Source organism: Aspergillus aculeatinus (assembly GCF_003184765.1).
Source record: "Aspergillus aculeatinus CBS 121060 unplaced genomic scaffold BO66scaffold_21, whole genome shotgun sequence".
NCBI lineage: Eukaryota > Fungi > Ascomycota > Eurotiomycetes > Eurotiales > Aspergillaceae > Aspergillus > Aspergillus aculeatinus.
In genome coordinates, this window is record NW_020291490.1 from 358,638 (window position 1) to 385,838 (window position 27,201).

Below are 27,201 nucleotides of genomic sequence, written 5' to 3' on the forward strand. Positions count from 1 at the left end.
TTTCTAATAATTCAAGTCTCAAGTTGTTTCTGATTTTTTTACTTGACGGGAGAATTAGCATGCAGAATGCTCTTAAAGTACAGTGTAATGGCCTGCGCTATGCTTTCGAGCCAACAAGACAGCCGTCTGTTGATATAGCTAGATTAATCATGCATCCTCAACTATCCATTCTCCAACGTACACCTTCTCTTCACCTAGAATTTCCACCTCAAAGTGGTCTTCAACCTGTCCTCCAGGTCCTCCAATCCGCTCGATGACAATCCACGCTCCGCCACGGTCCTCAAGGTTAGGGTGCAGATTGAAGTCCTCGATGCGCACACCCGAAATGGCATCACTGTGGTTTCCGTCTTCAGATGTTGCTAGTATCTCTTTGTAAGGTCCTTGGCCAAGTTCGACTGTCATCAACATAGGCGAAGGCCCAACGGGTCGGTTCGCAATCGTGGACTGTCTGCTTCTTCCAATTATCTTAAGGCGCGTCAGCCGTGGGGTCTCCAGCGGCGCCAGCATCCGGTCTTTCCCAGGGGACAGGACTCCAATGTCTGATATCACTGCGCGTCGCCCAGCGGCTTCTGGCGCCAGTGGCTTTACTTCACATGGACCGGAGGAAGAAACCCAGAGGTTGAAGCTTCCCAATTGATCGGGCGCGAAAGTCGAGCAGACGATTGTGTAGACTCCTTCACTAAGCCCCAATTTCTCTGCAAGCGAGCCGCCGCGACGGTAGTCCCCACTGTCGGCAGCAATGTCGCGGCTTCGAACTCGGGAGATACGCTGACCGTTAGACCAGAACAATTTAACATGCGTTGCTAAGTCGGGCTCCTCTGGCTCGAGGAGGAGCGAAATATCGGTTGCACTGCTGATTTTAAAGCTAAATTGGGGATTGAATGGATATCGGGCTGACTCTGCATTCCCTCCTGCAGTCGACGGGGTCCAGGAGCCATGGAACTTTGTTGTGAATTTGTATTTATTCTGCGCATGCGCGATACTCACTGGGCTAGAGGACAGTGCAGATAGTGTGAAATGTTGCTTTGCGGATGGTAAAGATTGCTCGGATACTACCACGGTGTAGGTCGTGTATGAAGGCATGTCTAACCTCATTAGAGTGTTCGGCGAATCAACATAGGGGCCACGATGAAGTGCCCCGTCACTCAAGGAAACTCGTTGACCACCTGCATCAAACACATAGAGGCTGATGAATCCGGGCTCGTCGCAATGGGCAGATGGCCCAGATTCGTCGTGATGGTCGACTGTCCGAAAATGCTTTCCAAGCAGTAACCAGACGGTACCACCAGCATTGCTGGACACAGAAAACTGAGGGTTCTTGGCGAAACAACCAGCCAGTCCTCTATCAATTGTGAGGTCCCATGTAAAGTGAAGATCTTGTCGGCATCTGAACAGGGAGGGATTCCAATTCAGATATAGATTTTCAAAATTCTGAAGAACATCCTCACAGTCCATCCAAAAGGTACCAGGTGAGACTTGAGACGTATCTCCGTAGCCAGAGCTGAGTACGAAGTTGCTGTCATGGTCAAAATCGCCAGCCCATGGATTCTTCACGAGCATTTGACGGCGGCTTTTGGTCTCCTTCATATGCAGAATGGCATAGTCATGCTCGCTCACTAAGCCAAGTTCCTCCTGCTCCCTTTCTGTCAATCTTCCAGTACCTATTGTCAGTAGAACATCACCGGCTTGAAATGCTTTATAAAGCCGCCTCCAGATCTGTTCGCCAGTGACGTCTTCATGGTGAAGGAAGACTTGCTCGGGGATCCATCCTGTCAGCACCCACAAGTCTGTTCCAGAGTTACTTCCAGGAAAATCATATCCCCCGCGAAGCTTCAGGTACGCTTTCTCCACCAAGGCAGGCCATATATAGCAAGGATTGCTTCGGTCGACCACATGAAGTGACCGTGATTTTTTCGACGATGGTAGGCGATCATCTATGACCACCTTGCGAAAACACCCGTTGAAATAAAAACAGAAGATGTATTTCCCTGAAGGTGAAAGCTTGGGATCTGTGTAACGAAGATCGCAGGGATATACCACCGGGTAATGGAGCTGCAACTGTCAGATTCGCTTGAAGATATCACGATTCCATAGTGACTTGGCTTACCTTATCTATTCCACGCTCGTACCTAGATGTAATAGCGCACAGACTAGCAACGACAGAGCAATCTGTTACCATGTCCTGCACTAAATCAGTCTTCTCTGTTACAGCCATCGCCGGGACAGTGGGAATGTCTGTTTCTCCTGCGTGCTTTTGCAAAAGGAGCTCCTTTGGTCGTTTCCAGCCCGCAAAAACATCCCTCTGTTGGTTTGAGAGATGGAGTTCGGGCGAGTCTCTGGTCCAGGTCAGATTGATTCTTGTGCTGAAGCGCATAATTACTCCACATACGTAAAGAGGTCCTCCCCAAGTTGACGTTCAAACTCCTCAAATCCTGGAGCACTTGACCATGGTGGAAAGATCGCATGGTTCAATTTTGCACTCTCGAGAAGAATGATTTCCTCCCGAGTTGTGAGTTTGCGCACCGATCTAGGGTAACGAGTCACTGGGTCATTGCTGCCATGGTCGAGAATCGCAAGGCGCCAATCTTTCGCTACCTTGATTCTTTCGGCCCGGAGAAGCCAATCTTTGCACTTAGCGTCCAGAGCTTTTTTGTCCTTTGAGGTTGACGACAAGCTTAAGGCTTTCATGTAGTGCTCGGCGGCGTTGATAGCTGCTTCAAGAGCCTCGGCTTGAGATGTAGCGGCAAGTACATCTTCCTCGGCTGTCTGTATCATCGTCAATCCAAGATGCTCTTAATTTGAATTGCAGATGAGCTTAGGGACCGGGACTTCTGACCAAGGCTTGGCTAATTTGCAAGTTCTGTGAAGCAGTAGCAGCTCGAGACATGCTGGTGTGTGTGAGAGCAAGATTCTAGAATGTCTAATAACACAGCAACGAGTATCATCCAGCAGCGATGAGAAGCTGAGCAGTGAACGCGCCGCGGAGCATTCCGAGCAAGGTGCAATAGGGCAAATAGTGATAAGATTGATAAGGAAGGGTGTTTGCAGTTGAGTCAGTTCCGATAGTCTGTCACTAACGAAGATGAATGGTATCACGCTCAGTGCGGGACCCGCTTCCTGCCCTCTCAGGCAGCTGCTCATCTTCCCTTGCTGTTATTCTGCCGTGCTATACCGCCATGTGTTTGAGTATAAGGCATTCACATACTCCTGTTCCATGTGTCCATTATAGTAAGAGTTACATGCACCGAATGTGAAGAAAGCTTTCTTGTTTGCTTGGACAGAAAGCTGTGATGTGCAGTGATGTACAACTGTGAACCCCAGGCTTCAGGCTTCGAGCCCAAGCTCCCTTTTTGTTGACCGGTTCAATGACAAGTAGAAACTATGGGACTTCCGTCTAAAGCCGCCTAATTAGGTAATGATAAAGCCAGCCTCGAGTCAGACAGGTTGAGAGGATGCATGGTGTACACTGTACACTGTACAGAATCCTTGCCTGGGGGCCAGATCAATGGTGACCAGTCTATAACAAGATATATTCATTCTCCGTGCAGTATGACATACAGGTGTACCAGGTGAAAGAACCTTAAAAAGTTGACTCTTGTTTGGATCATGGATCGGAGAAGAGGGACGGGAATGGAGCCTGGAGAAGTCCACGCCCCAGACCGATAAGAGTAACGGACCTCGGCTCGTTTCGTCATGCGAGCACCGACGATCAACCACGCCGAGGTGCGATGGGAAACCCCCGGCTGGTTCTTTGCAGCAGATCACTCTAGTTTTCTGGATTTCTGGACTGCTTTGGTCATGTCTCATTTTCTCTTTCTTCCAATGCGCTTTGAGGCTCCTCACTTATTCTTCTTTTCCTCTCGCTGGACAAGTCTGATCTCTGACCCTTACTATCTATCCACTGCTGTAACATTTAACAAGTTCTATCGTGGTTCTGGCGCGCTACGTTGACTCTCCCGTCCCCCCCCCCCCCCCCCCCCCCCCCGCTCACGATCAAGGCCCCAGTTATTCCGCACCGCTAGACCTCCAGGTGAGGGAAATTAGCATTCGACTCTTACTTAATATTAGGCGATATCGGTCTTGCGCTGGAGGATATTCACAGTGACTGATATTGTCCTCACCATCAATCTCCTCTCAAAAATAACGGCACATTGCCTCATCTCGTCTACACAAAATGGCCGGTCAATCAAAACCCGCGCTCTCGCCGTGGGGCAGCGCCGTTGCAGGTGCTACGGGTGCCGTGCTTGCAAACGCAATGGTCTACCCTCTTGATCTGTGAGCGATTGATCCTCCGTATTTCTCTGGCATGCAATGTAACGCGGTGGATTTGAGCTAATTGGTTATGTTACTCTACTCCTAGTGTGAAAACCAAACTTCAAGTGCAAGTGAAACAAGCGGACGAGACGAAGAAAGAAAGCTCCGATGAGACGGTGCACTATAAATCAACTCTGGATGCCATCAACAAGATTGTGGAGAAGGAGGGTGTCGAAGGTCTATATTCCGGTATCACGGGGGCTTTGATCGGTGTTGCATCCACCAACTTCGCCTATTTCTACTGGTACACCATTGTACGATCGCTCTACATGGCATCCAACAAGGTACCTAAGCCTCCTGGTACCGCAATTGAGCTCTCGCTGGGCGCTGTCGCCGGCGCTGTCGCCCAGATCTTCACTATCCCGGTATCTGTCATTACTACAAGGCAACAGACGCAAGACAAGAGCGAGCGCAGAGGCCTGATCGAGACGGGTAGAGAGATCGTGGACAGTGAGGACGGCTGGACTGGTTTGTGGCGGGGACTCAAGGCTAGTCTGATCCTCGTTGTCAATCCCGCGATCACATACGGGGCATATCAGCGGTTGAAGGATGTCCTGTTTCCTGGAAAGGCCAGCCTAAAGCCTTGGGAGGCATTTCGTGAGTAGCTCACGTATCTTCCAATTTGATGTTCACTCATGCTGATTGTCTCTCTTCCTCTCAGTCCTTGGTGCCCTTTCTAAGTCTTTGGCCACGCTTGCGACGCAGCCCTTGATCGTGGCCAAGGTCGGCCTTCAGTCGCGGCCGCCCCCCGGCCGTGAAGGCAAGCCCTTCAAGACCTTCAGCGAGGTCATGCGGTACATTATCAAAAATGAAGGAGCGCTGTCTCTCTTCAAGGGCATCGGACCTCAGATCACTAAGGGCCTCCTCGTGCAGGGTCTATTGATGATGACGAAAGAACGGTGAGCTCGTCTCCAAGTATGCTCATTAGCAGCAACTGATCATTTTTAGTGTTGAACTCATATTCGTCCTTCTGTTCGCCTATCTACGCAAACTCCGGGCGCAGAAGCTCAAGAAGGTAGTGGATTCCGCAACATCGACAGCCAAGACCAGTCTGCCAGTTACCTTGAAATGATTTCTATCACTTCTTCTTACTACCTCAGATCCACATATATGCTCCTTACTATTTTCACCCTATAACAGACATGTCACTAGACTTCACTACATTCTATTGACCATCGATTTGACGACCTTGGAACTTGGTTACATTCATGCTTTGACAATTCATATACCGAGCACGCCCAGTCGTGCAACATTGATCATAATGTATATGCTGGTATCTCCATAGAACCATTACAATATGCAAAGATTCAATTATATATTTTGGTAGACACCAGAGTCAACCCAGAACAAACGAAATATGAAATCTGTAGAATTTCCACAATCTCGAGAGCACCCTTCAACCCAAGAGAGCGGATAACTACTAAGTTATAGTCTAGACATATATCCGCAGGGCCGCAGTTCACCTCGGCAACTACCCAACTGCCGAAAACCAAAACACCCTGAACTCAACTCAACCTCCTCTCACCGCTAATCAACACTCAGCAAACCGGCACCAAACCCCCCTAAACCAAACCAACTCCGCCCTCGTCTCCCAAACCCCTCCCTCCTCCATTCCCAGAGAAAAAAAACCCCCCCACCAAACCCAGCGAAAGCCTCACACCAAGCGGGGGAGGACTATGAGCCGTGATGAGATGGCCGCCATGGGCTCCCAAGTCTCCCACCACCGACGACAACAACAATGACCGGCACTCCTACGCCAACATCATCGACTGGCGCGCCTTCGCCGAGCCCCGAACCCTGATCGCCACGGGGATCCTGACGACCGGCATCCTCGGCGCCGTGGGCCTCCACGGGCGCTACCTGCGCTGGTTCCCGGACGCGAGCAGCATCCTACCCTCGTACATGCGGCGCAGGAGTATTCTGGGCCGGGTGACGAGCGTCGGCGACGGGGATAACTTCCGGCTGTATCATACGCCCGGGGGCCGGTTGGCCGGGTGGGGGTGGTTGCCGTGGAAGAAGGTTCCGACGTCGAAGAAGGAGTTGAGGGATAAGACGGTATGTTTTGTTACCTTGCGGGTGAATTCCTACTTCGCGGGGGGGGGAGAGGGGAATAATGGCCGGGGCGAGAGCTACATTCAATATTCCACCGATTTCCTGGCCCCTTCTCTCCGTGCTTATTTGTTTCTGGCCACCGACCTAACTCTTATTTTCGGGACCTATCAAAAGATTCACATCCGTCTGGCCGGCATCGACGCCCCCGAACTCGCGCACTTCGGTCGGCCCGCGCAGCCGTTCAGCAAGGAAGCCCACGAGTGGCTCACGGCCTACCTGAGCAATCGGCGGGTGCGCGCGTACGTCCACCGCCACGATCAGTACCAGCGCGTGGTCGCGACGGTGGTGGTGCGGCGGGCCCTCGACTTCCCCATCCCCTTCCGGCGGCGCGATGTCTCGTACGAGATGCTGCGGAAGGGGCTCGCGACCGTCTACGAGGCCAAGTCCGGCGCGGAATTCGGCGGCACCGCGACCGAGCGCAAGTACCGGCAGGCGGAGCGGTGGGCCAAGCTCCGCGGGTTGGGGATGTGGAAGGGGTTCCGCCGCAACAAGGCGTGGGAGAGCCCCCGGGATTATAAGACACGGATGGGGCTGGAGAACCCGATACAGGTGAAGGAGGAGACGAAGAAGACTTAGAAACAGCAACGAGGGGGGAGATGTTTGCCAGGGAAGGATGGGTCAATTATCGCGTGCCCCCATTCCCTTGTTTCGAGGCAGATTACAACGTCTACGCGCTTATGACGATACGGCTCATTTTCATATATCCCGGCGATATCTTAAGCTTGCACATCGAGTTCATCCATGAATATTCGTGTTCGTTGACGAAGACATTCCATGAGGACGCCCTGATTTGGGTGGGCGTTGGCATTGGCATATCGTAATCTCCGTTAAGACCTGACACATAAGTCATTTTGGCCACACAAGTGATGCAAGCTGTCTTAAATAAGACATTATCTAGCCGCAAAGAGGGTAGAACATATAGAAAGGCATGCTCATTCATGCCTGCAATCCATCAAGGACCGCAGTAATGCAAAAAGCTGAAAAGGAAAAAAAACCCCGAACAAAGAGAAATAGATATGTATGATACAAAAAAACGTGTCCGATATAGGCAGCCAGGGAGAGCACACAAGACACTTAACAGAAGTGTCGTTCAATCTCTGCGAAAAGCTTGGGACTGATTTCATCGCTCGAGTCGCCCTCAACGCGCCAGAGGCAGCCCTTGCGCTGGTAGTGCTCTAGCAGAGCCTTGCTCGTTTCCTCGAACTTGTGCAGCCGCTGCTTCCACGTATCGATCGAGTCGTCCTGTCTCTGGGTCAACGGCTCGCCAGTGATATCATCCTTGCCGGGAACCTTGGGCGCGTTGAAATCGGCATTGTAGACTCTTCCGGACGGTTCGTGGACCCAGCGCGACCCTATGCGGGAGAGAATGACGGATGGAGGTGTGACGAGGTGGACGACGAAGTTCACGGGCACGAGGTTGTCGAGGCTTGACGCCTGCGTCGCGGTGCGAGGAAATCCGTCGAGGATGAAGGAGGCATTGGCAGAGACCGACGTGGAGTTAGGTGCGGCGGCGGCTGCTGCTGCTGCTGTCGTTGATGTGGCTGTGGCTGTGGGTGGAGGAAGCCAGCCTTTGGACTCGAGTTCCGACGATATAAGCTCGAGAATCATCGAATCGGGGACAAGGTTACCGGACTGCATTGCGGCCTCGGCTTTGAGACCTATCGCAGGAGAGAAAAAAGAGCATTAGCCATTGTCGCAACAATTCCAGGAAATTGTGCCAATGGGAATCAGCATACCTAGGGGTGTTTTCCTCCGCACATTTTCCCGGAGGAGATCGCCTGAGCTTATGGAGGCTAGGTCGGGGAATCTCGTGAGGAGTCGCTCTGTTTGTGTTCCTTTTCCGACGCCAGGTGCACCTATAAGGATGATTCGCGCAGCTTTTCTGAGCGGTCGGATAGCGCGCGTCATTGTTGTGTGTTTGTTCTTCTGTTTGGGGCGAGGGGAGGAGGAGGAGGAGGTCTATCTAGGTAGGTAGGTATTATCGCGCCCGCAATGCAAGGCTAACTAACCCAAGGGCTTTTGAGAGGCACTTCGGCTTGTTGAGAATTGTTGAGCCGTCTAACTTGTTCAAGACAGGGACAGATAACGGGAAGGCGGTACGCTATATGATGTCCATGATGGTGGTTATTGATACATAAGTTGTAGTTAGAAGGGAGATATTTGGATGGAAGAAAGCGACGGTCGATGTCGGTTGATTCTGCGCCTACGCCCTTATCAAGAATGGCTGGTGCTCAGCTGATGCAATGACATTCAATTCTGGACTCGAGTCGGCAAGACTCGCGAAATCGTGGGGTTGATTTGTAGATGATTCCCTCTTTAGGAAGTCGGTGAGCGGAGTTCGATCCGGGGCTTTCTGCTTCCCTTTTGTGGCTTGAAAATATAGTACGGATATTGGTAGCACTACCTCAATAATATGTGCGTATGATGTTCCAGTTCTGGGATTTCCTACGGTGAAATGATAGGTCTTCTCCCGCAGACCAACGTCACCCTTCTACAAGACCTCACGAGCTTACACGGCTGATCAAAACCCAAGTAAACAACCTTGAGATTGCGCCATTGGGGTCATTATACCGCTGAACTTGCTAGTAATGCTGGCGACTGTGCTGAGCACAGACTTCCCGAGCGCACAGGCAGTGCGAGGCGTTCGTGGCATCGAATGAGGATTCGACCCTATTGGAAATATAAGTGAGGCCAGTTGAGAGCTTGTCAAGCCTATTCTTGTGCGCATGCAGGGCGAAAACCGCGACAATGCCATCTGCTGACAATATAGTAGCTGCCAGGATACAAGGTACAGCAGGCAATATCCGCTTTGCCTAGGAAACGAAACGGCGCAAGGAAATCGATCTTCAATCCATGATAGTTATACTGTACCAGCGAGTAGTCAAATCCACTTGCGTCTAACAGGGCTTCTGCCACGGCATGGGGTATCGTAAATGTTGTCCGTCTGTGCGCATGAACTGTAGTGTCATTCTTCGGGTTCTCATATCGGAAGTAAGTCGAACAGATTATCACATGTTCGGAACTTTCTCAAGTACGTAGATCACTCCCATCTGTTTCTCGTACATGCATGTGATTGGGAATCTCTGCCATGCTGCTTTCCGCGATGCAGTGTTGGCCTGAGCGAGCCGCCATTTATCTTCACGTGACCGTGTCGCGTTTTCGGCGCGTTCCCGCGTCCTTCGCGAGGGCCCAGAGCTGGCCAGGTCATCTATCATCGAATTTGTCTTGCGGTCGCTGAGGAGATTGCAGTACACTTGTTCGGGTATCAGAATCGCTGTTACGCTTTCATCATGATTCGAAGTGACTTTCTCAGGATTGACCCTAAGAGAAGGGCCAACCTCGACCATAAGAAAAAGCAGTTCGCTGCACCCACATTCAAGCAGCAAGACTATCCGCACCGTCTGAATTTCTACGACGTCCCGCCAACGGAGGAGATTACACTCGAGCAATTCGAGCAATGGGCCATTGACAGATTAAGAGGTATAGCCATATAGCCCAGGAGCCCCAAGGCCATTTTTGTAACTCATATTTTCAACAGTACTGGCTGAAATCGAGGCCTGCTCTTATCGAAACAAGTCCGCGGCGGAGACAGAGACGCATCTTACACCTCTCCTCCAAAAATACCTCCCCTTATCATCCAACACATCCTCCTCCAACGGTGCGGCCGACCAGCGACTTAAGAATGAGCGCCAAAAGGACCATTATTCACACTTCATCCTTCGTTTGGCCTTCTCCGCCACAGAAGACCTTCGTCGGCGCTTCGTGAGAGCCGAAACAATGCTCTTCAGATTCCGCTTCCAGCGTGATGACACGAGGGAAAAGCGCGCTTTCATCGAGAGTCTCAACCTTGACTGGGAGCCTGTGGAGGATGATGAAAGACAAAGATTGGCAGAGCATTTAATTGGTGCCACCCCAGGCTTACGTCGTGTGGATGAAGAGGCATGGTACAAAGTGGACTGGGAGCGAGTACCCGAGCTTGTCGAGAGAAGATCTGTGTTCTTGTATAAAGGCAAGGCCTATGTACCTGGGAGAGAGCAGTTGAGCATGATTATTGCAGAGTTCACTGCCCGATTGGAACGCGCGCTTGAGGTACGGTCACTACCCCCCCTGTCAGGATCCTGCCTATCACTAACATTCTCCAGCTCACGAGTCGGGCACTACCGCGGTTGGATGAGGATGATCGTCTAACTCCAATTTTGAATCATTTATCAAAGAACTTTGGAAGCGCCGAGTCTGTTTATTCGGAAGGCGAAGGGTTTGTTGACGGTGCTGCAATCACTGCCAACAACATCGACCAGCTTTCTCAACATTTCCCACTGTGTATGCGCAGTCTCCACATGAACCTACGGAAGAACAACCATCTCAAGCATTATGGCCGTCTCCAATATACCCTGTTCCTCAAGGGTATTGGATTGTCACTCGAAGAATGCATCATTTTCTGGCGCCAGTCGTTCAAGGGTTTCACGGATGATGAGTTTAATTCTCGATACAAGTACAACATCCGCCACGCCTATGGTGATGTGGGAGGCGATGTCAATCGCCGGGGTCGAGGATATCCTCCTTATTCATGCCAGAAGATTTTGGGCGATTCAAACCCTGGAGTTGGACAGACTCATGGATGCCCTTATCGCCATTACTCGGTCGACAATCTCATTGGATTGCTTCAGACCACGGGCGTCAACGACAAGGAAGTTCTCCGTGGAGTGCGAGAAGATGTCGAGAAAATGCGGTATCATATCGCTTGCAACAGAGTCTTCGAATCGACTCACAAGACCGAGATCAAAAGAGTCAAGGAAGATGGTTCATGGAACCAAGTGGATTTGGACACCATCGTTCACCCCAACACTTACTTCAAGCGCAGTTTCTTGTTGAAGCAGACAGCCCGGGCGTCCAAGAGTTCTTAAATAGCTTGCATGGGAGTCCACGACGATATGTTTTTATTGCGTTTGTCTTTTTCTTGCGAAGTTTTTAGTCCATAAGGCGTCGGACTTGGTTCATTGCGTTGGGATACGGCACCCATTTTTTTCGGCACGCATTTAATGTAGATATTACACGTAGAAGTCAACCTTGCAGTATACAGATTCAATTGTTTGTGAAAGAAAATAAATTGTACGAAATTAGGGATTTGACCACAGCTGATTCCCAAATTATCCAAAAGGAACAAAACGTCCTTTCAAAGCCAGGTGCCCAGCAACGGGTCAGATTTACTCTTCGCTCGACGCGTAAACAACTTCACCATTGAGGTGGCTAGAAGCTGAGAAAGATGATGTCGGCGTGAAAAAAGAAAGAAATTCATTAGAAGAAAAGAAAAAATTTGGAAAGTGGAGGAAGAAGAGCCGCTATTTAAAGGCCACTAGCGTGGGGGTACGGCGGGCCGCAGAGACCGGTTGTGCTGCAACCTGGCCTTATGCCAGCACCGCCGCTTCACACAACAGTCTCCTGATCCCCCGCATAATCATTCAGGACAGCAGCTGTTGGCGTTGCGCGCTTCGAGACTGGGTGTTTGCTATAGGAGCATTTTCTTTCATATTCAGCCTGTGGTGCTCCAAAATTTCCACTTCTGGAATTGTTATTGTTCGAGGAGATCTCCCCTCACTCTTCCCCATTAACGGAGCCCCGTTTACCACGCCGCCAACATGGACTACGAAGCGTTGAAGGACCAATGGAGCGACGTTGAGGATCGCGACGGCATCAGATTGAGCTGGAACACATTTCCAAGCTCTCGCATGGTTGGCATTATGGTATCGATAAATTATACACGTCAGCCACTAACTCAGTCCATCATAGGAAGCATCCCGACTTGTTGTCCCCATTGGTGCCGTCTACACACCCCTTAAGGAGAAGCCGGACTCTCCATTGCTACAATATGAGCCAGTGACCTGCAAAGCGCCCTGCCGGGCCGTTTTGAACCCTTATGCGTACGCTAGACGGTTGTTTTCGAAATGAAGTAAAGCTCTCACTGACATCATCTAGCAATGTTGACGTTCGTGCCCGCATCTGGATCTGCCCTTTCTGTCTCATGCGCAACCCTCTGCCCCCTCACTACAAGGATATCACCGAGAGCACAATACCCCCGGAACTTCATCCCATGAGCACGACGATCGAGTATCAACTGGCACGCCCTGCTCCCGCCCCTCCTATCTTCGTCTATGTTGTCGATACCTGCCAGGACGAAGACAGCCTGCAGGCTGTCAAGGACTCGTTGATCATGAGTCTGTCGCTGTTGCCAGCCAACGCCTTGGTCGGTCTGATCACATTCGGCACCATGGTAGGGATAACTCTCGATTCGGTCACGGTAGAATGGAATGTTAATTCGAGATACAGGCTCAAGTACATGAGCTTGGCTACACCGAATGTGCCAAGTCGTATGTGTTCCGCGGCAGCAAAGAGTATGCTGCAAAGCAGGTCCAGGAGATGCTTGGTCTTGCATCTGGGGTGCGGCCGAACATGCCCCAGCAGCCCGCCCGCCCTCCTCTGGGACCTGCGGCACGATTCCTTCTCCCCGTTCAGCAGGCGGAATTCCAGATCACGAATGTGCTCGAGCAGCTACAGCGCGATCCTTGGCCTGTTGCGAATGACAAGCGTCCTCTCAGATGTACTGGTGTTGCGCTTAGCGTTGCCGTTGGTTTGCTCGAGACCTCTTTCCAAAACGCGGGTGGACGCATCATGATCTTCACCAGTGGTCCGGCCACTGAGGGCCCGGGTCATGTTGTCGGCCCTGAGCTGAAGGAGCCTATCCGCTCTCACCACGATATTGATAGAGACAACATCAAGTACTACAAGAAAGCTGTCAAGGTAGGTTCTGATGTGGTCATGAAGTGCTCTCATACTATACTAACGGATGCACATAGTTCTACGACAGCATGGCCAAGCGTGCCGCTAACAACGGACACATTGTTGACCTGTTTGCTGGGTGTCTTGACCAGGTCGGTATGCTGGAGATGAAGAATCTCGCCAACTACACTGGTGGACATATGCTTCTCACGGATAGCTTCACATCCTCCCAGTTCAAGCAATCATTCGTCAGAATCTTCGACAAGGACGCCAACGATAACCTGCTTATGGGCTTCAACGCATCTCTGGAAGTACTCACCACCAAGGAACTGAAGGTCACCGGACTCATTGGACACGCGGTCTCTTTGAACAAGAAATCGAGCTCGGTTGGTGAAACGGAGTGCGGCATTGGTAACACTTGCGCCTGGAAGATGTGTGGAATCGACCCCTCCTCGAGTTACGGCGTCTACTTTGAAATCGCGAACCAAGGCGGTCCGGCAGCAGTCCAGCCAGGCCCACAAAGAGGAATGATGCAATTCCTGACATACTACCAGCATTCGTCTGGCCACTATCACCTTCGAGTTACGACCGTTGCACGGAATCTCAGTGGTCCGGCTGGTGACCCCACACTCGCACAGTCTTTCGACCAGGAGGCCGCTGCTGTATTGATGGCTCGAATTGCGGTCTTCAAGGCTGAGGTTGATGATGGACCGGATGTGCTCAGATGGGTTGACCGTATGCTTATCCGGCTCTGCTCTCGCTTTGCCGACTACCGAAAGGATGACCCTACCTCCTTCCGATTGGAGAAGAACTTCACTCTCTATCCTCAATTTATGTTCCACTTGCGCCGAAGCCAGTTCTTGCAGGTGTTCAACAACTCGCCTGATGAGACTGCCTTCTATAGACACGTCCTCAACCACGAGGATGTCGGCGATTCTCTTGTCATGATTCAGCCCACGCTCGATTCGTATTCTCTCGAGCACGAAGGAAGCCAGCCGGTCCTTCTGGACTCTGCTTCCATCCAGCCTTCCCACATCCTACTGCTGGATACCTTCTTCCACATCCTAATTTTCCACGGAGAGACTATCGCAGAATGGAGAAAGGCCGGCTACCAGGATCAGGACGGTTACGAAAACCTCAAGGCTCTCCTCGAGCAGCCAAAAGAAGATGCAAGGGTTCGTGAACATCCATCGTTACACATTCTCTGCTTCTCTGCTAACTGTTTGCAAATCACAGGAGCTGATCTCGGACCGTTTCCCCCTGCCTCGTTTCATTGTCTGCGATGCTGGCGGTTCCCAGGCGCGTTTCCTGCTGTCCAAGCTGAACCCTTCCACGACGCACACGACAGGAGGATATGGCGGAGGTGTCACGTCGCAAACGATTTTCACCGACGATGTCTCGTTGCAGACTTTCATGGACCACCTGATGAAGTAAGTCCGCAACATATGTCTGATTGGCAGTCAATCATTTCTAACCTAATCCACCAGGCTTGCTGTTTCCGGAACCAGCTAGATCTGACAAGAAATGGCCATAGGAAGAGCAAGGGGCGGTTTACGTTGGTCGTCGGGTCGTTTGTATCTTTAGCGGTTTTTCCTATTTTTGTCTGTTACCCTGGAATATATCAGCTGCCTAAATTAGATGCATTGAACACAAGCAAAACCCAGTAAGATTGTCACTCAGTAAGGTAAACCGTATACATCATTTTCCCACCTGTCATACGAGGCACGCGCGGCTCTTCGTCATGGTCACGTGATATTGTCGGGCTGAGCCCTATTACGCCAAGCCGATTCGGGCGGCTCGCTTAGTGGAGGTGCGGACGGCAGCTAAATATCCTTCACTTTCAGATAACAGCTTCCCTTCTTTCCTTGTACCATCCACCCCGACAACTCCCAAGGACGATCGACCACCTTTCGCACTCGCCATGCGTAAGTATCATCTCCTTGGTGTCAACATGGCGGACTGAACTGACATTGAACCCATTGGGCAGCTCCCAAGTTCGACCCCAATGAGGTGAAGATCATGTAAGTTGCGCACTGCGAAATTCTTTTCTCGCGACAATCCCAGGCTATCGCAATGCTAACGAATATATTAGTCACCTGAGAGTGACTGGTGGTGAGGTCGGAGCCCAGTCTGCTCTGGCTCCCAAGATCGGTCCCCTCGGTCTGTCCCCCAAGAAGATTGGTGAAGATATCGCCAAGAACACCGGTGATTGGGTATGGAACCACCGCGCGCACGCTTGCTCCCGCGATCAGAAGACCAGTCGCTAATATCGATTCTTTGGATTTTATAGAAGGGTCTGCGTGTCACCGTCAGACTCACCATCCAGAACCGTCAGGCCGCCGTCTCCGTTGTGCCCTCCGCCTCTTCCCTTGTCATCAAGGCCCTCAAGGAGCCCCCGCGTGACCGCAAGAAGGAGAAGAACATCAAGCACAACAAGTCCGTCTCTCTCGATGAGATCGTCGAGATTGCCCGCCAGATGCGCAACCGCTCTCTGGCTAAGGAGCTCAAGGGTACCGTCCTTGAGATCCTCGGTACCGCCTTCTCCGTCGGTTGCCAGGTCGATGGCCGCAGCCCCAAGGATGTCTCTGACGACATCAAGGCTGGCGAGATTGACGGTACGTTCCACCGAGCCCCCCCATCGACATCGCTCGCAGCATGCTAATAAACCTATAGTCCCCTCCGAGTAAATGATCAATCATGTATCATGGCGGTCGCGATGATGTATCGACATGCTAGTTACTTAATATGATCGTTTGTTCTCACGAACAAAACCAAAATACCCTTACGAGTCATGACTAGAATTCCCGCTGTTGTTTTCGCATTCGGCAAAAAATGATAAGTGTTTTTTCGCTGGACATCTCGTTCAATGATTCTCTCTGGTACCTTCCCCAAAAACCCTCCTGATTGCTTTTCACGGTCTACTTGCTGCCCTCCATGTGCGAGCCGGATCCTGTCAAGACAACACTTTCTCCCCCCATCCGTTGGATCCTCTGCAACACTCTGGCCCTTACCGTCTCTTCCCGCCTACGGGCCTGGATTTGACTTGTTACCAAACGTGGTATAGGCTTATTTTACGCAGAGGAGATCAAAACTCCTGACCCGTTACTCACCGCTGCATTCTTGAAGGGAGCTCAGCTTCTGACAGTGGATGTGGTGGTCCATATTACGGTCAACATTTCGTAACACGTAATTCAGATATTCTTATCAAATTTACTACAAATTTCAATTACAATCTTGCCTACAATGAGCTTCATCCATTCTTCAACCTCGTATTTCCATAGCCTGCCGCGTAATACCTTCAATCCTTCAAGCTGGAATGTCGCCTGGCATGCGGGCAGATCCGTACTAAGTGGCAGCCACAAGCAGGCGTCACGGCGAGTAAATTGGAAATAGCAAATGGGGGAAAACGCCATGAGCAGCAAAAGAAAAAAGAAATACATTAGGATTCCGCAAGGCGCCGGACAACACCGAAGAATCCCACGCTCTCCACCCGCCTGAGGGGCGCCATGGCCCATGGCCCATGGCAGTTGGTCCCTGATACGCGCCCGCATGCAGGTGCCCCTTTGCAACCCTAGTCCAAGTCACCACACTGGCACAACTCTCTTGGTCGATTGGCAGCACCAGGTTGACAGCCCATCAGAATGCTAAGCACATTGTTTTGTGATGACAAGTTCGGGGCTGCTTCACAAGTCATTTTTCTTTTCTTTGACGCAGCATTTCAAATCTCCCATACGCACAAGCTGTCTCAGCCATGATGATCCAGTTAGTTAGTTCGCTATGTGACCCAACTACAAATGAAGATCCCTGACCAGTCTTGTTTTACAACCTCGAATTTGAACCCTCTTGGCTACCTACACATCACGGTTCTTACCAGGATTTTTGTTTCTGGGTGGGCGAGAGCGGGAGGATCCTCCACCAGTTGGCCGCAGATCAACAAGAGGGGCCCAACGAGGAAGCCTATCTGAGAGAGCAAGCAGGAAAAGGAAAAAAGAAAAAAGGACCTGACAGGTGCAGAATGCATGCGTAAATTGTGCATCCTTAAGGCGAGAAAGCCCTGACGACTGACACCCCTCTCTCCCCAGCTTACAGTAGTTGGCTTTGCCTGCCTGCCTGCCTGGCAAGTGATGAGTCTAAGCCCGTAGTTAAACTCAGTTTGCCGATCCGCAACACCCTCTCCAGACCCCCGCGGCTCGTGACATGGCCGCGTCGGTGATCGAGCTCAGGGTCCTACTTTTTTTTTTTTTTTTTTTTTCTTTTTTTTTTTTCTGGTGGACTCGAAGAATGGATGGTTTTTGGATGCGGTTCAGCGTGCGGCCTCATGTCCGCTTGGTCTGGGCCGAAATACTATCGATAGTTCGATATACTAGTCTCTCGCATGGTATTGAGGTGGGTGAATGGAGGGGCGTTGGGGGGGGATGGATGGCGGGGGTCAGCAACCATAAACAAGACAACAAAATCAACAACGAAGAGAGGAGAATTATAATCATAAATGCCAGACAGGCAACAAAGATCCATGACTGTGCGTATCCTACCTACGTACTAGCGGCATCAATGATGATTAGGTGGCCTCTTTTCCTCTCCAAGACCATCGTCGTACCTAGCTACCTGTTGTGCTATGCGAAGCGAAACTGGCTGATTTTCGCCACTGTGACTGGACAGAACGGGCAGACGCTGGCTTCATTTGAACCAAGGTAGATGGAGCGGAGGGCTGATGTTGATTTCATTTGATATGGATTGAGCGAGATGTTGGGACGAACTATGTCAGAACCAAGCTGGGCTCTGAATGTGTGTGAGGTGCTTGTGTTGCCTTGTTTATACCGTATGTTTGTGGTCAGGACTGGAGCGCTGCAGTATATTTTTTTTTCCGGCAGACGAAAGGGATCGACTACTCCACGCCGGCAGTTGGAGAAAAATCAAAAGCAGCCTATCGAATGAATGAAATGACCGTGAAGGAGGTTGAGGCGAGGGGGGCTCAAGTTGTCAGGTACCAATCAGCCTATCTCACCTGATCACAGGTGGCATGCGTGTATTGCTTTTCAGCCTCGCGCATTGGGGCTGCAGAATTGATGCGAGTAACAACAGCAAACGATGGCCCAACATTTCCCGGCCCTCGCATTCGTGCAGCCACCACTGATCGCTAGTCTTCGTTTTCTATCATTCTCACTTCCTGCCTAGCTTACTACTCAGTAGTTAACTTATGAGTAGCAAAGGACAGAGGGACTACATGATGCAGGATTTCCGGCCCCTATCATCGGGATCTTTGAAAGATCTAGAGATCCAACTTTCTGTTCTTTGTTGGAAACATCCCCCACGATCGCGGAATCCGAATTGATACAGATGCAAACAATCTATGGGTCCATCTGTTTATATTTTTCCCTTTCAACTTACTTGCCATGCGAGAAAAAAAGAAACTTGTCAACCCTCTCTCCAAGGCCAGCGTGCAGCTGCCGCTAGAAGGATGTACATGGGACTCCACTCCAACCAAGCCCACACCCACAAAAGTGCCAGATCGCTCCGAAACCCATCCCACCAAACAAACCATCGTAACTGCCAGGCAGCCCCCAAAAGCCAGGCAGGTCCCCCAAGGCTTGATCGTTGCGGGCGCCAACTAGGACCGGGGGATAACATAAAAAGAGAGAAGGAAAGAGAGGGGAGGTCGGGAGGGTTTCCCAGCATCCATGGCTGATTAGTGCTGGACCACTGACGTTGGACAGGCCTGGATTGCTCCTGCGCCCAAGTGGCTAGCGCCAGACCATCCTGGCCGTTGGATCGTAACTCTAGGTGGGTCGGGAAAAGTGAAGGTGGGGGTCGGCAGGGGGGGGAGGAAGAGGAGAGGGGATTGATTGTTCGTGTTTCTTTGGTTGCGATCCGCTCTCTGCTCTCCGTGTGGGTGGTGGAGGGTTGTACTCTGGAGTATGTGTGATTGAGAGACGGAATATGTCTCGGGACGGAAGCGGTAGGAAGGGAAGGAAGAGAAACGGAATGGGAGATTAGGATGATGCTATAAATGCTGGCGGTGCAGCAATCCGTAAACTCCGGACTCCGTTAATATCTACTCGTTTAATTGACAGAGACGAGAGGGCGAGTTATCAGAGATTCAGTATCAAAGAGACCGGATGTGGAGTAGAGGAGAGGAGAGGAGAGGAGGAGAGGGGAGGTGGAGGTGGAGGAGGAGGAGGAGGGGAAGGGAAGAGAGGGCAGGAGCGATGCCATCCATGGAAACCAGAGCTATGAGTTAGTGATCTACTTGACTTACTCATCCAAGCGGGAGGAATTTACCTTCGCTATTATTATTACTCCTGCGTGCTGCACTACACTATGCACAGTGAATTTACTACATACTACATACTGCTGCTGCCTCTTACTTGGTTAATCAATTCAAATTCTGAGTGAGTCCCTGCTTCAGTCCGTATATACTGACACTGATATTTGCATCTCTTCCAACGGCAGCACCGTTAAAACACCGTCTCATCTCAGCCACCACCGACTCATCTTCATCCTGGACGCCTCAAATACTCTACTCAAACCCACCAGGTTCCAGCCCCAGTGGTCATTGGCTCCACTCCCACTGGCCCATTCGCGCTTTTCTTTCCCCCCCCCACTCTCAAAAAAAGGAACCTGGAACCATTTGGTGGCTGCCGCCGTCCACGGCTTGCGTTTGAGATGCTCCGCTCCGTCATGAATGGTGACTGACTCTTTGTCTGCTACAGAGAGTGGATTACAGACTAAAGGCCCAAGTCCAGGTAAGACCCACCTAATGGTCCGCCCACTGGAGCTTTAAATTCCATATTTCATTATTATTATCCTTCTTGCGTCTTGCGTCTTGCTACTGCTGCTGCTGCTGCTCCTCCTGCTTCTCCATCCAAGATCCAAAGGCTTCCTTTATGCTCGGTCGTCTTCGAATGTGGTCCCGGTCAAGCAAAATAGTCCTAGTCGAAGAGAAAGGCAGAGATTAAAAATCTCTAATACGAGTACAAAGAACATTTTTCTACTGGCTGACTCCGGAGCGATTTCTGACACATTTTTTTTTCCCTTTTGAATTTCCACCCGGAATTCTCTTATTCTTACACTTTTCTCCTCCTGTCTCAAATCTTGTCTTCCTCTCCGCCCGCCGTTGGGATCAGCTCCGCTTCCACAGCCTTGCGGTGCCTGGATTCCGGTGCCCTTTCTCATTGTATGCTCCGTACTGTACTAATCAGGTCGACTATCAGTGAAGGCTGGAAGTTGCCTGTTGATTGGCATTGACTACGGAAGATTGTCATCAGCTAGTGGTGCCATGTTCAACCTTTTTACAACACTCTCGCTTCCCTGATTCGGATTTTGCCGGCTTTCTTAATGTGATTCGTTCCTCCATCCTCTATTTCGATTGCCGTATTCATTGATTGATTGATTCTCTCCCCCTCGTTATTCTTGATTAGTTTTATTTTTTTTTCTGATTAATCTTCTTTTTTTATTATTTCTTTCATTATTATTATTATTCTCAGTATTATCATTATTGTCGTTATTATCCTCCTGATTATTCCTTTCTTCAACACCCCGACCTTTCTTACCAACTAACGACAACCACCACAATTCATCTCACTCGACTCCCGACCGGTTCGCTCGTTCATCATCTTCTCTCCTCTCCGCGCATTTACCCTTGTCGCACCTTTCCCTTCCTTTCCTTCCCTACGCCATCACCCTTGACTCCATCCGGGTACAACATTTCTGCCAAGTGCAGAATTGACTGCTGGTTGATCGCGCCGTGCGGACACCTGCGTCAGTGTGGGCGCTCGACCAGGCTGACTAGGGTTGTGACTTTCAATCCCTTCCCTCCCTTGCATCGCTTCTTCATCCACCAAGACTGTTCGGCAGCAAATAGCGTCTTCCGAGCGGATCGCCTGCGTGTCTTTTCTATCTTCTGGAATCCTGCGCCTTCGTGGATGGTATCTTCGTCCCAGATTCGGCTTCTATCCAGTCATCTCCCCTTCTCTACTTTCTTGGTGCCGGCTGCCGTACGTTCGACCTCCAGACCAGCATACCGTTCAACAGCGTTCATGTCGAGCCCAGAGACAAGCGGTGGGGGGCTTCGCTGAAGTGTCAAGTGAGCCGGCTCATGTCCAGGATGAGGTGTAGGAAACGCTTCAAGGCGGATGCTTGTTAAATCTCCAGCGAGAGATTGATTGTCGACAATACTGACTGCTCTCCATCTATCGGAGCCGCTCTCCGCCCAGGCTTCCCCTCTCACGCCGCTTCACATAGCGATTTATTGTTTCTTTTTTTCTTTCTGCGACCTATCTCTTGCATCCGGTCTCTCTGTCCTCTTCCTTCCCTCTTTATCTCGCCTAACAAGCAGAAACATTTATTGACCACGGGGGACGACGAGCGGTGCCATCGCCATCCGCGGTCAAGATGTTACCCTCAGTAGCGCCATTTCCGCCCGTTCAACCGCATCACCATCTGCACTATCGTCATGGATCCGACAGCTTGAATGAACCTTACGACCTTAACGCCTCCTTCTCCGCTACCCTTCCCCACCAGGACACTAGCAAGAATTCATTTCAATCATTACCTCGAACCCGACTGCAATATCCACATCCGATTCAACGTCTCAGTGTTACAGACGCTACGCGCCCGTTAACCCATACGAATAGTGCGGGCGAGCATGCGTTACGGAGGAAGACACCGAACGGGACGCTGGCGGCTGGATACGATGGGACCCCCGGAGATACTACCATTCAGCCCCCAGCGAGCAAGCACATTCTAGTGTCGCCTCTGGAGCCCAGTCATATGATTCCTCAACAGACTGGATTTGCGTTGGATACATGGCAGCAGCCCAGGCTGGATCGCGCCTCATCCGGAAAGCAGCTCAGCTTTCCACCCGTATACAAAACTGAAGCGACGCGGGGAAACGCAGCTCCCGGGGAGATGGGCCAAGGGATTCATGGGGCAAGCTGGGTTCGTTCGTTGAACTACGTGCCTGGAATTGATTCAGTGCTGAACCAGACCTTGCCGATGCAACCCTCACAACAGCGGTTCTACTGGCACAATGGTGCCTATATTCCCACGGTGCTCCCCGCAACCTTGCAGCCGTGCGTTGGTCCCACCGCTTCAGCAGGAACGGGTCCGTATGGACCGTACTGGCCCGACGGGGCTTACATTCCCTATCGCCCAGCAGCATTTCGTGATACTCGTTTTCATACCCCAAGTCCGTTTCTGAAGGCCGTCAATCCTTCTAGTCTACAATTCCTCGATGCTGTTCAACCGCCATTGAACCGACCAGGGCTATCAGCAGCTAGCCATCCTGACTCGAGTCTAGCTTGGAACCCTACCCCGACGGGGATGCTCAATGCTGAGTTGCCCGTGCAGAATAACTTTCCTCGACGCCACTCGGAACAGAAGATTTTGAATACTTCGCAGCACCAAGTGGTGCTCCCGTTCCATACCCGCCAACCAACCTCGAGCTGTGGTTTTCCGTCGCGACTGATTCACGATACATCGTCATGGCCGAGTTCTGCAGGCAGTCAGGGACCCCAGAACATGGACCCTGTAGGTAGCTCACGTGCAGCGAACGCAGAGTTCAAAGAGAAGGTGTTGACATGGGCCCATGGGGTCTATGTGGATCTTCTCGCATCTATACACCAGGCGCGGCGAAACAGCATTTCCAATTCTGCCACTGAGGGCCCGAGTCAACGGCTCCTCAAGCCGAGCATATACCCTAAACCTCCTCGGCAGCCCGGACTTGACTTCTCAAGCGCCGCTTGTAGTGACCTTTCTCGCCACAACAGCTTTCCACCTGCCCATTTCGATTATCATGCGTCGAGACCTGACGTTCAGATGCTCGATCGAGTCCGCCACACCAGTCGATTTTCTGCTACCTCTTCTGCCTCTCGTTTTGGTGCGCCGTCCCTCAATGAGGGCTCTACGACTGCCAATGCTGTATCGTCTCTCGAGATGCTATCGCATCTCTGTATGGAAAGTGGTTGGGAATGGATCGATGGCATGCTTCTCGGAGGTTGCCTGGCTTATGGTCTCGGTGACTATAACAAGGCTACACGGTGGTATTCGCGGATCATCGCCCGAGATTCTACGTGAGTATCCTTCATGATAGCTGATAATTAGACCTCTAACAATAGATCAGACACGTGGAGGCGATCTCCAACCTCGCCGCTACGCTTCTAGCGCTTGATCGCCGGGATGAAGCTTTGCAACATTGGCTTTGCGCTGTGAAACTACGCCCAAGCTATTTTGAAGCCGTGGAGCATTTGATTGGCCTTTTGTGCAGCAGCCAACGGGGCAAGGAGGCAGTAAACATTATCGAATTTGTGCAAAACTCTCTACGTTCTTCTCCTGGTGGAGAATGTTTCAAAGCGGACGAGCATGCGAGCGAGACGGAAAGCGATGCTGAAAGCAGAGCTTCCAGCGCGTCAGATTTGGGCTCGTACGAGAAAGCCACATTCGATTATGACGATGATTTTAGTCGATCTGTATCCACGATCCATGGTCCAGCTGACGCAAAAACCGCCGGGTTCGGCTCGAGTGGATACTCTATACCCGGCTGCGACAATGGACGGATATTGGCTCTTGTCCACGCCAAAGGAAACATGCTTTATGCATTGGGGGACAACGCGGGAGCTGCGGCAGCGTTCGAGGATGCAATTCTAATTGCGGCCGGAAGAAGACGCCATGGGATTCAGAATCTGATCAAGCAGATATTTTCGGCCTTCATGCACAATGGCAATCGTGGCCAACCCGCCGGAGAACCTCATGGGCCCCAGGAAAGTATTCTTCTGTATCCCGATCAAGCGCTTCAGACCTCGAAGTTGGTGTTTGCTCCGTGTGGAACTCCTCCGGGCATCAAATTCGTGGCGGAAGGTCTGGCGAGGAAGGCGGCTATCTCTACGACGAGCAACTCGTTACTCTCCCTCGCGAAGATTTACCAAGACGGCATGTCCAACATCTCGACCTCAGGGGTCCCGAAAGCTGCCCCCGGCGTTCGGGACATTCTGGCGCTCTACTACCTCTCCCTGTCTCTTCAACCCAGCCCGTCGACTGCGAACAATGTGGGGATTCTATTGGCAGGGATTCACAACAAAGTCCCGAAAAAGGGGCTTCCACGGTCTAACGGGGAAATGCAACATCCCGAAATTCCTGGCGTTGTTCCCGGGACAGGAATATCATTGGCCTTGGCGTACTACAATTATGGACTGCACCTGGATTCGCGGCATGCGCACCTCTACACAAACCTCGGAAGTCTACTGAAGGATATAGGTCAGCTACAAGCGGCGATTCGGATGTACGAACAGGCGGTTCAGTGCGACGGTAATTTTGATATTGCTCTGGCTAATCTGGCCAATGCAGTCAAGGATGCTGGACGCGTCAATGACGCTATCGTCTACTACAAGCGGGCTGTGAAGGTGAATCCGGAATTTGCGGAGGCTGTGTGTGGCCTCGCCAACGCCCTCAACTCTGTCTGCAACTGGGTTGGTCGTGGTGGTGTAGGCAACGGCATCGGTTTTAGAGATCGGTGGCATGTCGATGAGCAAGGGATGCTTCGGGACGCATATAGCACTGAGACCGGTGCAGGCTGGATCAAACGGGTGGTCGACATCGTCGACCGACAACTTCGAGAGGGAGAGTCATGGGGTCAGGGCTTGCTGACCCCGAATGCAGCCCAACAACTATGCGCTCAGCTGGTACCCGCAATGAAGATCCGCAATCAGGCAGCGTCTAGCTCACTGGCGGCTATTCTTCAGTCCTGGGCTGGTCAGCGATGGGAGGGAGCAAGGGTGGTACGACTCGTTGAGCGCGCCATTAGGTCTATCACTTGGCAATGGTACCAGGATCGCTACGTGTATGGCAAAGAGTACCCCTTATCCAAATATCGGCGGCCGCAGTTGCCTTCCGGGCTGACGGCGCCGAATGCGCCCACCGTGCTGCCTTTCCACACCTTTACCTGCCCGCTCTCAGCAAAGCAGATTCGGCAGATTTCGCAGCGGAACGGTCTCCGCATATCCTGTTCGACGTTGCGCTCGCCTTGGCTTCCAGCCACCGTCTACCCACCCCCTCCGCCCCCGAACCCCTACTTGAAAGTCGGATATGTGTCATCTGATTTCAACAATCACCCTCTTGCGCATTTGATGCAGTCTGTCTTTGGTCTACATAATCCATCACGTGTCAAGGCCTACTGCTACGCCACCACGGCTAGTGACCGGTCGGTCCATCGGCAGCAGATTGAGAAAGAGGCCCCAGTGTTCTACGATGCGAGTGGGTGGCCTGTCGACGTGCTCGTGAAGCAGATCGTTGAAGATGGTATCCATATTCTGATCAACCTGAACGGCTACACTCGCGGCGCCCGGAACGAAGTGTTTGCTGCCAGACCGGCCCCCATTCATATGTCATTCATGGGATTCGCAGGTACGCTGGGAGCTGAGTGGTGCGATTATATCCTGGCAGACGAAATCTCGATACCACCTGAGACATTAGCGCCGGGTCGCCGCAATGTGCGCATCGAGGACCGACTACTGGAGGAAGACCATGGCGAGGACCTCGAAGACTGGGTTTACGGGGAAAAGCTGGTTTATACACGGGACACATTTTTCTGCTGTGATCACCGGCAAAGTGCGCCCGATGCTCAAGATCCCCAAATCGCATGGGAACAGGAGCAAAGTCGAAGATGGCGGATGCGCAAGGAGTTATTCCCCAATCTCAGCGATGACACTATCATCCTTGGCAACTTCAACCAGCTTTATAAGGTAGGTTTTCTTTTCAGAGCCTTTGACTTTACGCCCGCTAACGAGGTTTAGATTGAACCCACAACCTTCCGCACCTGGCTGCGCATCCTCGCTCACGTTCCCAACGCCGTTCTCTGGCTCCTTCGTTTTCCCGACCTTGGCGAACGCAATCTCAAGGAAACGGCGATCGCATGGGCGGGCGAGGAGACCGCCTCCCGAATTATCTTCACCGATGTCGCCCCAAAGAACATGCATATCGCCCGTGCTAGAGTCTTGGACCTGTTTTTGGATACCCCGGAATGTAACGCCCACACCACGGCAACGGACGTCCTTTGGAGCGGTACCCCGCTCTTAACTCTCCCTCGTTATAAATACAAGATGTGCTCCCGCATGGCCAGCAGTATCCTCAGCAGCGCTCTTCCAGACACCGACGCCGGCCGCGCCGCTCGGGAGGAGCTAATCTCCACCTCGGACGAGGACTATGAGAACAAGGCCATCCGCCTATGCCTCGGCTTGAACTCCCGCCGTGCTGCTTCTACCGAGACATCGCCGACAGGTCGACTCTCCGAGATACGGAAGATGCTATTCCAGGAACGCTGGAAAGGCCGACTGTTCGATACGGCGCGATGGGTGCGGGACCTCGAAGACGCGTATGACCGCGTCTGGCAGCGATGGGTGACCGGCGAAGAGGGCGATATATGGTTATGATGTAACCGTCTGCGTGTGCAATATACCAAGCCGTGCAACCACTCTCTTTCTTCCTGAATATACCCCTTCGAGCGATTTCGTTTTTGTTCTTGTCTTCTATTGGCTACATGGTCCATTTCAGGGACTTTCATTCTGCGTTAATCTGTCGTCTTGGACTGGAGATATAATTCCGTCATTGGCCTGATCTAATGATAATTGTACTGGGGTTTGATGTGTCTTGCAGAGACGGTTCGAGATGTAGGTTTACGATATTTGCCTCTAGTCTTGTTTTCTTTGATGAAGTCATGGTCAGGTCGTTGTTCTTTGGATGTGCCTCGGTTTCTACCGCTCTGGAGTTACACATCAGTGTCTGCATCTCTGTTGTTATGCCCGCGGGACTTCCATCTGGGTTTCTCTCCACCTACTTGGATCTGGAGTTGGCGTTAGCGTTGAGCTTTTCGATATCTCTTTGTGCCTGTTACCCCTTCCAGGCACGGAATTTCAACGATGACGAAGCCCCATAGAGGATAATTCCGGTGGATATGTTTGTTTTCTCGATACCTATTTGATAGAAGATATGCGATATGATGAGATCCTCCCA

General features: G+C 51.5%; 7 protein-coding genes across 7 annotated transcripts; 5 read left to right on the forward strand and 2 right to left on the reverse strand.

Annotated features, from left to right (window-relative positions):
- Window positions 1-92: 92 nt before the first annotated feature.
- On the reverse strand, window positions 93-3,063 carry BO66DRAFT_391548 (calpain-like protease PalBory). Its single transcript, XM_025647282.1, has 4 exons — window positions 2,837-3,063; window positions 2,390-2,766; window positions 2,108-2,336; window positions 93-2,052 (listed from the first exon to the last, which is right to left on the reverse strand). The coding sequence occupies exons 1-4, from the start codon at window positions 2,885-2,887 to the stop codon at window positions 148-150; spliced, it is 2,562 nt and encodes an 853-aa protein (XP_025504565.1). The 5' UTR covers window positions 2,888-3,063; the 3' UTR covers window positions 93-147.
- An 899-nt stretch (window positions 3,064-3,962) lies between these two features.
- On the forward strand, window positions 3,963-5,615 carry BO66DRAFT_373339 (putative peroxisomal carrier protein). Its single transcript, XM_025645537.1, has 4 exons — window positions 3,963-4,275; window positions 4,361-4,911; window positions 4,976-5,213; window positions 5,263-5,615. The coding sequence occupies exons 1-4, from the start codon at window positions 4,175-4,177 to the stop codon at window positions 5,384-5,386; spliced, it is 1,014 nt and encodes a 337-aa protein (XP_025504566.1). The 5' UTR covers window positions 3,963-4,174; the 3' UTR covers window positions 5,387-5,615.
- A 188-nt stretch (window positions 5,616-5,803) lies between these two features.
- Window positions 5,804-7,187, forward strand: BO66DRAFT_391550 (thermonuclease family protein). The gene is made up of 2 exons (XM_025647283.1): window positions 5,804-6,369; window positions 6,541-7,187. Exons 1-2 carry the CDS (start codon window positions 6,001-6,003, stop codon window positions 7,000-7,002), a joined length of 831 nt encoding a protein of 276 aa, XP_025504567.1. The 5' UTR covers window positions 5,804-6,000; the 3' UTR covers window positions 7,003-7,187.
- A 64-nt stretch (window positions 7,188-7,251) lies between these two features.
- BO66DRAFT_79595 (adenylate kinase ADK2) lies at window positions 7,252-8,495 on the reverse strand. The gene is made up of 2 exons (XM_025653598.1): window positions 8,163-8,495; window positions 7,252-8,084 (listed from the first exon to the last, which is right to left on the reverse strand). The coding sequence occupies exons 1-2, from the start codon at window positions 8,332-8,334 to the stop codon at window positions 7,501-7,503; spliced, it is 756 nt and encodes a 251-aa protein (XP_025504568.1). The 5' UTR covers window positions 8,335-8,495; the 3' UTR covers window positions 7,252-7,500.
- A 1,149-nt stretch (window positions 8,496-9,644) lies between these two features.
- BO66DRAFT_391553 (DNA primase subunit PRI2) lies at window positions 9,645-11,505 on the forward strand. The gene is made up of 3 exons (XM_025647284.1): window positions 9,645-9,906; window positions 9,965-10,515; window positions 10,569-11,505. The coding sequence occupies exons 1-3, from the start codon at window positions 9,717-9,719 to the stop codon at window positions 11,328-11,330; spliced, it is 1,503 nt and encodes a 500-aa protein (XP_025504569.1). The 5' UTR covers window positions 9,645-9,716; the 3' UTR covers window positions 11,331-11,505.
- Window positions 11,506-12,062: 557 nt separating this feature from the next.
- On the forward strand, window positions 12,063-15,887 carry sec23 (GTPase-activating protein SEC23; the record flags this gene model as incomplete). The annotated part of the gene is made up of 11 exons (XM_025648748.1): window positions 12,063-12,167; window positions 12,214-12,344; window positions 12,400-12,694; window positions 12,751-13,221; window positions 13,278-14,375; window positions 14,437-14,630; window positions 15,052-15,125; window positions 15,188-15,221; window positions 15,293-15,413; window positions 15,491-15,815; window positions 15,874-15,887. 11 exons carry the CDS (start codon window positions 12,063-12,065, stop codon window positions 15,885-15,887), a joined length of 2,862 nt encoding a protein of 953 aa, XP_025504570.1.
- A 5,704-nt stretch (window positions 15,888-21,591) lies between these two features.
- On the forward strand, window positions 21,592-26,621 carry BO66DRAFT_438024 (UDP-N-acetylglucosaminyltransferase; the record flags this gene model as incomplete). The annotated part of the gene is made up of 3 exons (XM_025651028.1): window positions 21,592-23,270; window positions 23,321-25,934; window positions 25,986-26,621. The coding sequence occupies 3 exons, from the start codon at window positions 21,592-21,594 to the stop codon at window positions 26,619-26,621; spliced, it is 4,929 nt and encodes a 1,642-aa protein (XP_025504571.1).
- Between the last annotated feature and the right edge of the window lie 580 nt (window positions 26,622-27,201).